Here is a 13,405-nt window from a genome sequence, read left to right on the forward strand (position 1 = left end):
CACACTAATATTTTTCTTTTCTTTTTAAACGGAAAATCCCTGAAGTTTCACTGTCACATTTTCTCTAAACTTCTTTCCTGCTTGGCAACCTATGTTGACCTGAGTTTTATTTTTATTTGTTTTTTTTGGTCAATTGTCTAGAGCAGAGCTGCTATGCGCAAAGGTGATTAGTAACCAAACTGTATGATGTTCTTGAGTAGAGTTGTTACCGGCTTCTCCGGTTAGACTGGTTAGAATGGTGCTGAAAAATAAAACACATTTCCCTATTTCTGCTTTTGAAGACATTTTTTGAGACATAAGATAGGACTAAAAGAAGAAGAACGTTTGATCTTGGTCATTATTCTACCTATTGATCTTGGCAAAGAAGAACTAAACACTTTATAGGAATATTAGCTGGCACTATTGTTTTTTGTGTTTTTAATAACTTCCAGAAGCTGGCTGTTTTAGTCTTTGAGTTATTTTGTTGGCCAAGCAGAGAAATTACCACCCTTCTGGTATTGGTGAGCCTGCCTTGGTTGGAGCTTGGGGAATTTTTATTTCTACGTCAGACCTTTCTGGAATTAGGGAATTTCAAGGCACTGAAGACACGGTGTAAAGTTTATACGGGAACTTCTCTGCAGAAGAATGAAGTTGATCCTACTCCTAATTTTAAGAGTGTCAGCTGTATTTTCTGGTGAGTACCTTATTTATATGTATGGGGTCAGTACAGAGTATTTTTCTGCTTTTAAATTTTTTTTAACAGCTCAAAAAAAAAACATAAATAGAACATTAAAGGGACGGATCACGTAACTATAGGAGTTATAGAAACTCATTATTAATTATTTTATGTTGTAATTTTAGCCTTTATTATGGAGTTGGTCCTTGTTTGAGACCTTAAGGCCTCTTTCACATGGGCCTGATCTGTTTTTTCTCAGCAGGGGACCTGTCCACTGATCCCCTGCTGAGCAGCCTAATGACAGGTCCATGTCCTTCCTGCTTACACAAAGTGGACACTTCCCGCTCTGCTCTATAAGCAGCTGAATGTAAATAGACTGGCTGTCTGTTTACACCTGACTGCCTTCTGATCCAATCCAACCAGACGGAGGGGAACAGAAACCATTCCTTTTTTGCCAGATTGCATCCAACCCAAGTCCATTTACATCTGATTGCCCATAAAGGAGAATGGAGGGTCCGATTGAGTGTGGCTGAAAAATGGACAGCCAGACCCAATCTGACCTCTTGTGTGAAAGGGGCCTAACAGTCTCCTCTCTTTTGGAAAGAATTTCCACAAGATTTTGGAGTTTTTTGTCCTTTCAGCCAAAAGAACATTTGTAAGATCAGGTACTGATGTTGGGTAAGAAGACCTGGTTTTCAATTATCATTCCAATTCATTCCATTGGTGTTCAGTAATACCTGAACTCTGTCATTTGGGGGGGGGGGGTAGCCACATAAAATAAAGGTGGCCATAGATTTTTTTTGGCTCAGCTAGTTTGGTAAATGAAAAACAACTGACAGATTCCTCCAGCTACACAAAATAGAGGGATGGAGGAATCCCCCCTATCTGAACATTTTATTCTGACAGCAGTACCACTGATCAGTTGCTTCACCCACCGATCAAAAAAAGTTACCCAGCAGGTTCTTTGATAGAAGTTGGTCAAATGTTTGACTTCTGTCTAGAAAGGATGTCTACATACTGATTGACATTTGTCTGGTCCTTGCTGAACTGGCCAAATTTCAATCAATGTATGGCCAGCTTGAGGCCCCATTCACATACAACTGCACATTTCCGAATGTACCAAAATGTGCCATGAAAAATGTGATATGCTCCACTCCAAAAAAGTTTTGGAGTTTCCTTGGGCTGTTAATTGCATATAGGGCAGCCCATTCAAGTGAATGGGCTGTCTTATGTGTGATGGGTGGAAATGCTCCAAAACACACAAAAAAGCAGGAATGCGAGTTGCTGCTATGCTCAGGAGTGAATCCAGCCTTAGTGTGATGGTCAAGTGTCCACAAACATTTAGCCAAAACTACAGTCACATGGTTTAAATAATGGTCCTCATCCACTTTGTAACCACTTGCCGACCGCCTAAAGCAGATATACTGTGGCAGAATGGCACGGGCAGGCAAAATCACGTACCTGGTACGTGATCTGCTTCCCGCGGGCAGGGGGCGCATTGCGGTCGGCTTCGTTAGGGGAGCGATCCAGGCTGAGGGGGAGACCACTCATTCGTGGCCACCCCCTCGCGATCGCTCCCAGCGAATTAAAATCTTCCTCTGCTGCTGTAATGTAAACAGCGGCAGAGGAAGTGATGTCATCTCTCCTCAAGTCAGTATTTTCCATTCCGGCGCCGAGGAGAGAAGACATCTGAGTAAGTGCATAACACTACACTTACAGTAAAACACACTAGGCACACATTTCACCCCCCATCACCCCCTGATCACCCCCCCTGTCACAGTGACACCAATAGCATTTTTTTTTCTGATTACTGCATTGGTGTCAGTTTGTGACAGTTATGCCGCGTACACACGGTCGGACTTTCCGGCATACTTGGTCCGGCGGACCAGAGTGTGCCGGACAATCCGCCCGTGTGTGGGCGGCGGCGGACTTTTCCGGCGGACTTCTTCCCAAAAGCCCGCCGGACCTAGATTTTAAACATGTTTGAAATCTTTCCGTCGGACTCAGTTTCGGGCGGAAAGTCCGCTCGTGTGTGTGCTGGTCCGACGGAAAGCCCGCTCGTGTGTAGGCTGGTCCGACAGACCAAATACGACACGAGGGGATGGTATTGCATCTCGCGCTCGCTGCAATAGGAAAAACAAATCTTCCTATTGCGGCGAGCGCGGGGCATACCAGGCCCTTAGGTCTGGTATGGATTATAAAGGGGAACCCCGCTACGCCGAAAAAAACGGCGTGGGGTCCCCCTAAAATCCATACCAGACCCCGATCCGAGCACGCAGCCTGGCCGGTCAGGAAAGGGGGTGGGGACGAGCGAGCGCCCCCCCCCCCTCCTGAACCGTACCAGGCCGCATGCCCTCAACATGGGGGGTGGGTGCTTTGGGGGAGGGGGGCGCCCTGCGCCCCCCCCCCCCCCAAAGCACCTTGTCCCCATGTTGATGAGGACAAGGGCCTCTTCCCGACAACCCTGGCCGTTGGTTGTCGGGGTCTGCGGGCGGGGGCTTATCGGAATCTGGGAGCCCCCTTTAATAAGGGGGCCCCCAGATCCCGGCCCCCCACCCTATGTAAATGAGTATGGGGTACATGGTACCCCTACCCATTTACCTAGGAAAAAAGTGTAAGTAATAAAACACACCACACAGGTTTTTAAAATATTTTATTAAACAGCTCCGGGGGGGGGGTCTTCTTCCGGCTTCGGGGGTCCCTCCGCTTCATCTTCTCCCGGCGTCCGGTTGGTTCTTCTCCGCTCTCCGGCCTCTTCTCCCGGTGTCGCAGGTCTTCGGCCGGCCCCTCCGCTCTCTTCATGTAGCTCTATTGCGAGCGGAGGTCCGGACTTCTGGGCTTCTTGGCTTCTTGGCTTCTTGGCTTCTCTTCTCTTCTCTTCTCTTCCCCCAGATGTTGACACGACGCTCTCTCCGGCTGGACTGGTTTCTGAGGGCTGCGTTGTGACTTATATAGGCGGAGACCCCGCCCCCATATGATGTCACAGTCCCTGGGCATGCTGGGACTGTGACGTTTTAGGGGGCGTGGTCGGGGGGCGTGGTCGACCACGCCCCCTAAAACGTCACAGTCCCAGCATGCCCAGGGACTGTGACATCATATGGGGGCGGGGTCTCCGCCTATATAAGTCACAACGCAGCCCTCAGAAACCAGTCCAGCCGGAGAGAGCGTCGTGTCAACATCTGGGGGAAGAGAAGAGAAGAGAAGCCAAGAAGCCAAGAAGCCAAGAAGCCCAGAAGTCCGGACCTCCGCTCGCAATAGAGCTACATGAAGAGAGCGGAGGGGCCGGCCGAAGACCTGCGACACCGGGAGAAGAGGCCGGAGAGCGGAGAAGAACCAACCGGACGCCGGGAGAAGATGAAGCGGAGGGACCCCCGAAGCCGGAAGAAGACCCCCCCCCCGGAGCTGTTTAATAAAATATTTTAAAAACCTGTGTGGTGTGTTTTATTACTTACACTTTTTTCCTAGGTAAATGGGTAGGGGTACCATGTACCCCATACTCATTTACATAGGGTGGGGGGCCGGGATCTGGGGGCCCCCTTATTAAAGGGGGCTCCCAGATTCCGATAAGCCCCCGCCCGCAGACCCCGACAACCAACGGCCAGGGTTGTCGGGAAGAGGCCCTTGTCCTCATCAACATGGGGACAAGGTGCTTTGGGGGGGGGGGGGCGCAGGGCGCCCCCCTCCCCCAAAGCACCCACCCCCCATGTTGAGGGCATGCGGCCTGGTACGGTTCAGGAGGGGGGGGGGGCGCTCGCTCGTCCCCACCCCCTTTCCTGACCGGCCAGGCTGCGTGCTCGGATCGGGGTCTGGTATGGATTTTAGGGGGGACCCCACGCCGTTTTTTCGGCGTAGCGGGGTTCCCCTTTATAATCCATACCAGACCTAAGGGCCTGGTATGCCCCGCGACGGGGCTCGCAAGGTGTCAATCTAGCCGATAAAAGCGGCAAGATTGACATCCTTTTCTAGTCCCGTCGCACCTGAGTCACGTTCAAAATGAACGGACTTGTCCGTGTGTGGGCAAGTCCGTTCATTCTGAAAGTCCGCCGGAACTCCGGCGAAAGTCCGTCGGAAAGACGGGCGGACTTAGCCCGCCGGAAAATCCCGGCGTGTGTGGGCAAGTCCGTTCGTTTTAAAGTCCGGCGCACCTGGCGGACAAAGTCCGTCGGAAAGTGTGCCGGACCAAGTAGGATAGAAAGTCCGCTCGTGTGTACGCGGCATTAGTGTGGTAGGGCAGTTAGTGTTAGCCCCCTTTAGGTCTAGGGTACCCCCCTGCTATTTGCTTCCATCCTTGAGCGCAGCGCTGTATCTAAAGAAATTTTTCTACCCCCTAACCCCCCTAATAAAGTTTTAACCCCTTGATCACCCCCCCCCGTCGCCAGTGTCACTAAGCGATCGTTATTCTGATCGCTGTATTAGTGTCACTGGTGACGCTAGTTAGGGAGGTAAATATATAGGTTCGTCAGCTTTTTATAGCGTCAGGGACCCCCATATACTACCTATTAAAGGTTTTAACCCCTTGATTGCCCCTAGTTAACCCTTTCACCAGTGATCACCATATAACTGTTACGGGTGACGCTGGTTAGTTAGTTTATTTTTTATAGTGACAGGGCACCTGCCGTTTATTACCTAATAAAGGTTTAACCCCCTGATCGCCCGGCGGTGATATAAGTTAGGTTTTAGGGTCAGATAGGGTCTGCGTCACCCCAGGCAGCGTCAGGTTAATGCCAGTGCTGCTAACACCCACGCAGCATACGCCTCCCTTAGTGGTATAGTATCTGAACGGATCAATATCTGATCTGATCAGATCTATACTAGCGTCCCCAGCAGTTTAGGGTTCCCAAACATGCAGTGTTAGTGGGATAATCCCAGATACCTGCTAGCACCTGCGTTTTGCCCCTCCGCCCGGCCCAGCCCAGCCCAGCCCACCCAAGTGCACTATCGATCGATCACTGTCACTTACAAAACACTAAACGCATAACTGCAGTGTTTGCAGAGTCGGGCCTGATCCCTGCGATCGCTAACAGTTTTTTGGTAGCGTTTTGGTGAACTGGCAAGCACCAGCGGCCTAGTACACCCCAGTCGTAGTCAAACCAGCACTGCAGTAACACTTGGTGACGTGGCGAGTCCCATAAGTGCAGTTCAAGCTGGTGAGGTGGCAAGCACAAGTAGTGTCCCGCTGCCACCAAGAAGAAGACAAACACAGGCCCGTCGTGCCCATAATGCCCTTCCTGCTGCATTCGCCAATCCTAATTGTGAACCCACCACTTCTACAGTACCCGTACTTCCCCCATTCACATCCCCAACCAAATGCAGTCGGCTGCATTTTCTTTATGTCCTCCCGAGTACCCCTACCCAAAGAACCCCCCCAAAAAAGATGTTTTGTCTGCAGCAAGCGCGGATATAGGCGTGGCACCCGCTATTATTGTCCCTCCTGTCCTGACAATCCTGGTCTTTGCATTGGTGAATGTTTTGAACGCTACCATGCACTAGTTGAGTATTAGCGTAGGGTACAGCATTGCACAGACTAGGCACACTTTCGCAGGGTCTCTCAAGATGCCATCGCATTTGGAGAGACCCGAACCTGGAACCGGTTACAGTTATAAAAGTTACAGTTACAAAAAAAGTGTAAAAAAAAACACAAAAAAAATATAAAATAAAAAAAAACAAAAATAGTTGTCATTTTCTTGTTCTCTCTCTCTCTATTCTCTCTCTATTGTTCTGCTCTTTTTTACTGTATTCTATTCTGCAATGTTTTATTGTTATTATGTTTTATCATGTTTGCTTTTCAGGTATGCAATTTTTTATACTTTACTGTTTACTGTGTTTTATTGTTAACCATTTTTTTATTTTCAGGTATGCCATTCAGCTGCAGCGCGGATTTATTTATCTTGACAGCAACAGCGTTTGCTCCCACGATACATAAAGCCGTGACTCCAGCGCTGTCGGAGGTGATATATGCCGAAGCATGGGGGCAGCAGGGGCGGAGGAGCGATTTTCTCCTAACTTTTGGGGCGGATGCCCCCATGCTTCGGCATATATAAATGGTGTATGTATGCCCATCATTAGAAGTGGGTGGATGAAGGGAGATATTCTAATGGTGGGCATACCCACCGATCAATCTCTTTTTTTCGATCAGCCCACAGGTTGCATGAAAAAAAATTACAATATATGCCCAACAAGGACCAGCAACATACTGGTATGTTGCTGGACTTTGAGTGGTTATACCAGAAAGATGCCTGCAGGTTTAGGTATCATCTTGGTATCATTCTTTTCAGCCAGCGGTCGGCTTTCATGTAAAAGCAATCCTAGCAGCTAATTAGCCTCTAGACTGCTTTTACAAGGAGTGGAAGGGAATGTCCCCCCCACCATCTTCCATGTTTTTCTCTGGCTCTCCTGTCCCAACAGGGAACCTGAGAATGCAGCCGGTGATTCATACAGCTGACCATAGAGCTGATCAGAGACCAGAATGGCTCCAATCATCTCTATGGCCTAAGAAACTGGAAGCTACGAGCATTTCATGACTTAGAATTCGCCGGATGTAAACAGCGCCATTGGGAAATTGGGAAAGCATTTTATCACACTGATCTTGGTATGGTCAGATGCTTTGAGGGCAGAGTTTCCAAAAAAGAGTACCTGTCACTACCTATTGCTATCATAGGGGATATTTACATTCCCTGACATAACAATAAAAATGATAAAAAAAAATGAAAGGAACAATTTAAATATAAGATAAAAAAGCAAAAAAAAATAAAGAAAAAAAAAGCACCCCTGTCCCCCCCTGCTCTCGCGCAAAGGCGAATGCAAGCGTTGGTCTGGCATCAAATGTAAACAGCAAGTGTACCATGCATGTGAGGTATCACCGCGAAGGTCAGATCGAGGGCAGTAATTTTAGCAGTAGACCTCCTCTGTAAATCTAAAGTGGTAACCTGTAAAGGCTTTTAAAGGCTTTTAAAAGTGTATGTAGTTTGTCGCTACTGCACGTTTGTGCGCAATTTTAAAGCATGTCATGTTTGGTATCCATGTACTCGGCCTAAGATCATCTTTTTTATTTCATCAAACATTTGGGCAATATAGTGTGTTTTAATGCAATAAAATTTAAAAAAGTGTGTTTTTCCCCCAAAAATGCGTCTGAAAAATCGCTGCGCAAATACTGTGTGAAAAAAAAAGAAACATCCACCATTTTAATCTGTAGGGCCTTTGCTTTAAAAAAATATATAATGTTTGGGGGTTCAAAGTAATTTTCTTGCAAAAGAAAAATATTTTTTCATGTAAACAAATAGTGTCAGAAAGGGCTTTGTCTTCAAGTGGTTAGAAGAGTGGGTGATGTGTGACATAAGCTTCTAAATGTTGCGCATAAAATGCCAGGACAGTTCAAGACCCCCCCAAATGACCCCATTTTGGAAAGTAGACACCCCAAGCTATTTGCTGAGAGGCATGACGAGTCCATGGAATATTTTATATTGTGACACAAGTTGCGGGAAAAAGACAATTTTTTTTTTGCACAAAGCTGTCACTAAATGATATATTGCTCAAACATGCCATGGGAATATGTGAAATGACACCCCAAAATGCATTCTGTTGCTTCTCCTGAGTACGGGGATACCACATGTGTGAAGCTTTTTGGTAGCCTATCCGCGTACGGGACCCCGAAAACCAAGCACCGCCTTCAGGGTTTCTAAGGGTGTAAATTTTTGATTTCACTCCTCACTGCCTATCACAGTTTTGGAGGCCAAGGAATGCCCAGATGGCACCCCCCCAAATGACCCAATTTTGGAAAGTAGACACCCCAAGCTATTTGCTGAGAGGTATGTTGAGTATTTTGCAGACCTCGCTTTTAGTCACAAAGTTTTGAAAATTGAAAAAAGAAAAAAAAAAAATTTTCTTTCTTCATTTTTAAAAACAAATGAGAGCTGCAAAATACTCACCATGTCTCTCAGCAAATAGCTTGGGGTGTCTACTTTCCAAAATGGGGTCATTTGGGGGGTTTTGTGCCATCTTGGCATTTTATGGCCTACGATAGGCAATGAGAAGTGAAACCAAAAATTTATGCTCTTAGAAATCCTGAAGGCAGTGCTTGGTTTTCGGGGCCCCGTATGCAACTAGGCTCCCAAAAAGTCCCACACATGTGGTATCCCCGTACTCAGAAGAAGCAGCAGAATGTATTTTGGGGTGTAATTCTACATATGCCCATGGCATGTTTGAGCAATATATCATTTAGTGACAACTTTGTACAAAAAAAAAAAAGTTTGTCATTTTCCCGCAACTTGTGGCAAAATATAAAATATTCCATGGACTCAACATGCCTTTCAATAAATAGCTTGGGGTGTCTACTCTCCAAAATGGGGTCATTTGGGGGGGTTGAACTGTCCTGGCATTTTATGGCCTTCAAAACTGTGATAGGTAGTGAGGAGTGAAATCAAAAATTTACGGCCTTAGAAATCCTGAAGGCGGTGCTTGGTTTTCGGGGCCCTGTACGCGGCTAGGCTCCCAAAAAGTCCCACACACGTGGTATCCTCATACTCAGGAGAAGCAGCTAAATGTATTTTGGGGTGCAATTCAACATATGCCCATGGCCTGTGTGAGCAATATATCATTTAGTGACAACTTTTTGTAATTTATTTTTTTTGTCATTATTCAATCACTTGGGACAAAAACAAAATAATATTCAATGGGTTCAACATGCCTCTCAGCAATTTCCTTGGGGTGTCTACTTTCCAAAATGGGGTCATTTGGGGGGGTTTGTACTGCCCTGCCATTTTAGCACCTCAAGAAACGAGATAGGCAGTCATAAACTAAAAGCTGTGTAAATTCCAGAAAATGTACCCTAGTTTGTAGACGCTATAACTTTTGCGCAAACCAATAAATATACGCTTATTGACATTTTTTACCAAAGACATGTGGCTGAATACATTTTGGACTAAATGTATGACTAAAATTGAGTTTATTGGATTTTTTTATAACAAAAAGTAGAAAATATTGTTTGTTTTCAAAATTTTCGGTCTTTTTCCATTTATAGCGCAAAAAATAAAAACGGCAGAGGTGATCAAATACCATCAAAAGAAAGCTCTATTTGTGGGAACAAAAGGACGCAAATTTTGTTTGGGTACAGCATTGCATGACCGCGCAATTAGCATTTTAAAGCGACGCAGTGCCAAATTGGAAAAAGTGCTCTGATCAGGAAGGGGGTAAATCCTTCCGGGGCTGAAGTGGTTAAAGATTTGAGAAATGTGCCTATAGTGTACTTAACCTTGTCCAGCCCACCGCATAGACAAATGACAGCGGGCGGGATCCTCTCTCGTTCTGGGACAATGTCATATGACCCGCGGGGGCGTGCTGCATGGTGATCTCAGGTGCAACCTCGATCTTGGTAAAGAGCCAATGATGCGCTCTTTACCCATGTGATTACCTGTATCCAATCACAGCCAATCACATGTAAACACTGACGTGCCATTTATTGGCTCTCCTTGCCTCACACTGACAGAGTGTGAGGAGAGCCGATCAGTGGCAAATCTTCAAAGGGGAGACCTGTACAAATAATCAGGGCACTGGTCATCAGTGCCATGATTATCTGTGCAGCCCCAACAGTGCCCAGCAGTGCCCATTGGTGATGCCAATCTGTGCCCAGTGATGCCAATCAGTGATCTTCAGAAATGCCAGTCAGTGCTGCCTTTCAGTGCCCATCAGTGATGAGAATCAATGCCCATCAGAAATGCCAGTCAGTGCTGTCTTTCAGTACCTGCTCATCAGTGCCACCCATCAGTGCCACCTATCATTGGCCATAATCAGTGCCTGCCTATCAGTGCCCATCAGTGCCACCTATCAGTTTTTTTAGCAAAGAATGAAAAATACAGCAGTGATTAAATACCACCAAAAGAAAGCTCTATTTGTGGGGAAAAAAAGATAAAAATTTCATACGGGTACAGTGTTGCATGATCGCGCAATTGTCATTGAAAGTGTGACCTTGCTGAAAGCTGAAAATTGACCTTAGCAGGAAGGGGGTGAAAGTGCCCTGTTTTGAAGTGGTTAAAATATACGGAATGATAACCTTTCATAATTCTTGTGAGTTGCACAACAATAATGCAACAATCGACCAATATAATTGAAAAAGATTTACCAAACAATGCACAGTAATGAAAATATCACAAGGGCTCTGCTTTACTGAAGTGAGCCTTATAAAAAAAATAGAAATACTGAAACATTTCTGCAATAATTTATCCAGGTATACTGCATCCTTGCTGATAATAATAAAATGGCACTGCAAAATGGTGAATATACAGGTGCATCTCATAAAATTAGAATATTATCAAAAAGTTCATTTATTTCAGTAATTCAATTCAAAAAGTGAAACTCATATATTTTATATAGATGCATTACTCACAGGGTGATATTTTTCAAGCATTTCTTTCTTTTAAGTTTCATGATTATGGCTTACAACTAGCGAAGACCCCAAATTCTGTATATTAGAAAATTATAATATTACATAAGACCAATAAAAAGATGATATTTAATACAGAAATGTTGACTTACTGAAAAGTATGTCCATGTACAGTATAGTATGCACTCAATCCTTGCTCTGGGCTCCTTTTGCAGGAATTACTGCATCAATGCGGCGTGGCATGGAGGTGATCAGCCTGTGGCACTGCTGAGGTGTTATGGAAGCCCAGGTTGCTTTTATAGCGTCCTTCATCTCGTCTGCATTGTTGGGTCTGGTGTCTCTCATCTTCCTCTTGACAATGGCTCCCCAAATCATCACTGACTGTGGAAAATGTTGCATTTCATTTTAAAATCAAGGTCCCAGAGTCTGATTTGGGGAGCCATGTCATCTGCTGGTGTTGGTCCACTGTGTTTTATCAAGTCCAAAGTCAGCGTAAATATAAAAAAGTGGTGGTTGTGCTGTGACAAAGGGAAAAAAGGGGGAGGGGGTGGTGGTTGTAGGAGTGAAAGGGACTAAATAAAGTGCATAGAGAGGTGAAAGAGATGGCCAAAATGAATGAGCCAAAGAAGCATAAGTACTCTTAAATACTAGATAAATGAAAATAAATATAAAATTGCTGGCATAGGTAGGTGTATATAACAATGATAAATCAATAAATCAGTCCAAGTAAGTACATAAGCCAAGCAAGCATAAAGCTCATAAATAGTAGATGAATGAAAGTGCTAGCATAAGTGAAAAACACTGTAAAAAATGACACAAAATAAATATAAATAAAAATAATATAGCATTGAATAAATCCAAGTGAGTATGGGCTAGTATCGCACTAGCACATAAGTGACAACTCAAACGAGCTGTAAGTGACAAGTCCACAGGGGTAAGTAAATATCAGTCCCATCACCAAGTAAAACAACTCCCAGATAGAAAACAGTTCCAATGATGGGGTTGATCTTCAGTATATATATATATATATATATATATATATATATATATATATATATATATTTTTTTTTTTTTTTACATATATATTATACCATCAGGACTTTTATACTCATTTTTAATTTTTTTTTTTTTTTAAATTCTGTTTGCTTCATTAAGGTTGTAATTCGTTACAAACATGCAGGATTGGTATTGTCTCCATCTGCATCATTTTTATACTTATCGTTTTTCATTTTTGTATATTTTATTTTATTCAATTAACTTCTATATCTTTGTCTGACTAGCGGAAGAAGCCTCATTCTCCATACAGTAGTCAGACTTAGTAACATCCCCCGTTTAACCAGCACAAGTAATCTCCGATATAGAACTGTCAGCATTGAGCGTTCTCACATCAGTATGTAATAAAATGGCCACGTCGACTATATGAGGCGGACTACAAGAAAATGGCCGCCGCTTTTGAATACAACGGGCTATAAGAAAATGGCCGCATTTCGACTTCCGGTTTTTGCATTTATAAACAACCCCATTGCAGCCAATCCGGTTCCCCTGATGAAGTCACGTGATGACGTAACGTGTAGGGAGTGGCCGGGTGTTGACGTTATGAGATACCGGAAGTGATGTGAGATTGGTGCTAACACGCCATACTGTTTGAAATCCTGTGTTTTTATCTTTGTTTACATGTAAGAGTCTATTCGCTTATTAAATTGGTTGATTATCTCAATATACTACATCATCAGAGGTTTTTCTTACCCTTCTCCCCTTTCTATGACACATTGATTGTGGAGGTGTGTAGATCCAGATACAAGATACCTGTATGGTTACCAGCCAAATGGAGACAGAGCACCCCCTGGTGATTATCATCTCACATAGCAGACCAGTGTCCATCTACTTCAATGCTGATTATCCATGGATTAGAGGTGAGAGTTCTGTGAGCTCATTCGCGGATATCTCATAATTTTCTTCTTTTCTCCATTTTGTGGGTTATTATTTATTAACCATCACTGCATTTTGGGACTTATCTAAATGAGCTGATTACCCAACAAGAAGAAGACGCACATACTATATGAACTTTTATTAGTTATCACTATTTCATTGTCCCAACATTTTGATTTTCGCACCATTTATGGTTTTTATTTATATTCATGCTCTTATTTATCTACTTAGGTTCACATTTGTTCTAGGTATATATTGTTTATTATTCACTTAGCACTGATTGTCTGTTGCGCGAGATCACTGTTTATCTACATTTTGTATATGTGTTTGTGACACTATTAGATCTTGCTGCTGACAGCATACACATTGCACTTTATTGATAGATTTTTAAAACGTCAGATATTTATATCATTATCACCATACTTAATATTTTTGTGACACACTTT

At 44.2% G+C, this 13,405-nt stretch overlaps 1 protein-coding gene across 2 annotated transcripts in view; it reads left to right on the top strand.

Moving 5' to 3' along the window:
- The first annotated feature begins 227 nt into the window (after positions 1-227).
- Positions 228-13,405, top strand: part of LOC141107498 (major histocompatibility complex class I-related gene protein-like) — a 90,199-nt gene continuing 77,021 nt past the window's right edge. Inside the window, exons 1-2 of one of the 2 annotated variants that reach the window (XM_073598267.1) lie at positions 228-673; positions 12,812-12,943. In XM_073598267.1, the coding sequence (XP_073454368.1) occupies positions 12,841-12,943 (103 nt within the window). In that variant the 5' untranslated portion in view covers positions 228-673; positions 12,812-12,840. The remainder of the gene's footprint in view (positions 674-12,811; positions 12,944-13,405) is intronic. The other variant, XM_073598269.1, reaches the window with a different exon arrangement.

This window comes from Aquarana catesbeiana, linkage group LG09, assembly GCF_042186555.1.
Source record: "Aquarana catesbeiana isolate 2022-GZ linkage group LG09, ASM4218655v1, whole genome shotgun sequence".
Lineage (NCBI taxonomy): Eukaryota > Metazoa > Chordata > Amphibia > Anura > Ranidae > Aquarana > Aquarana catesbeiana.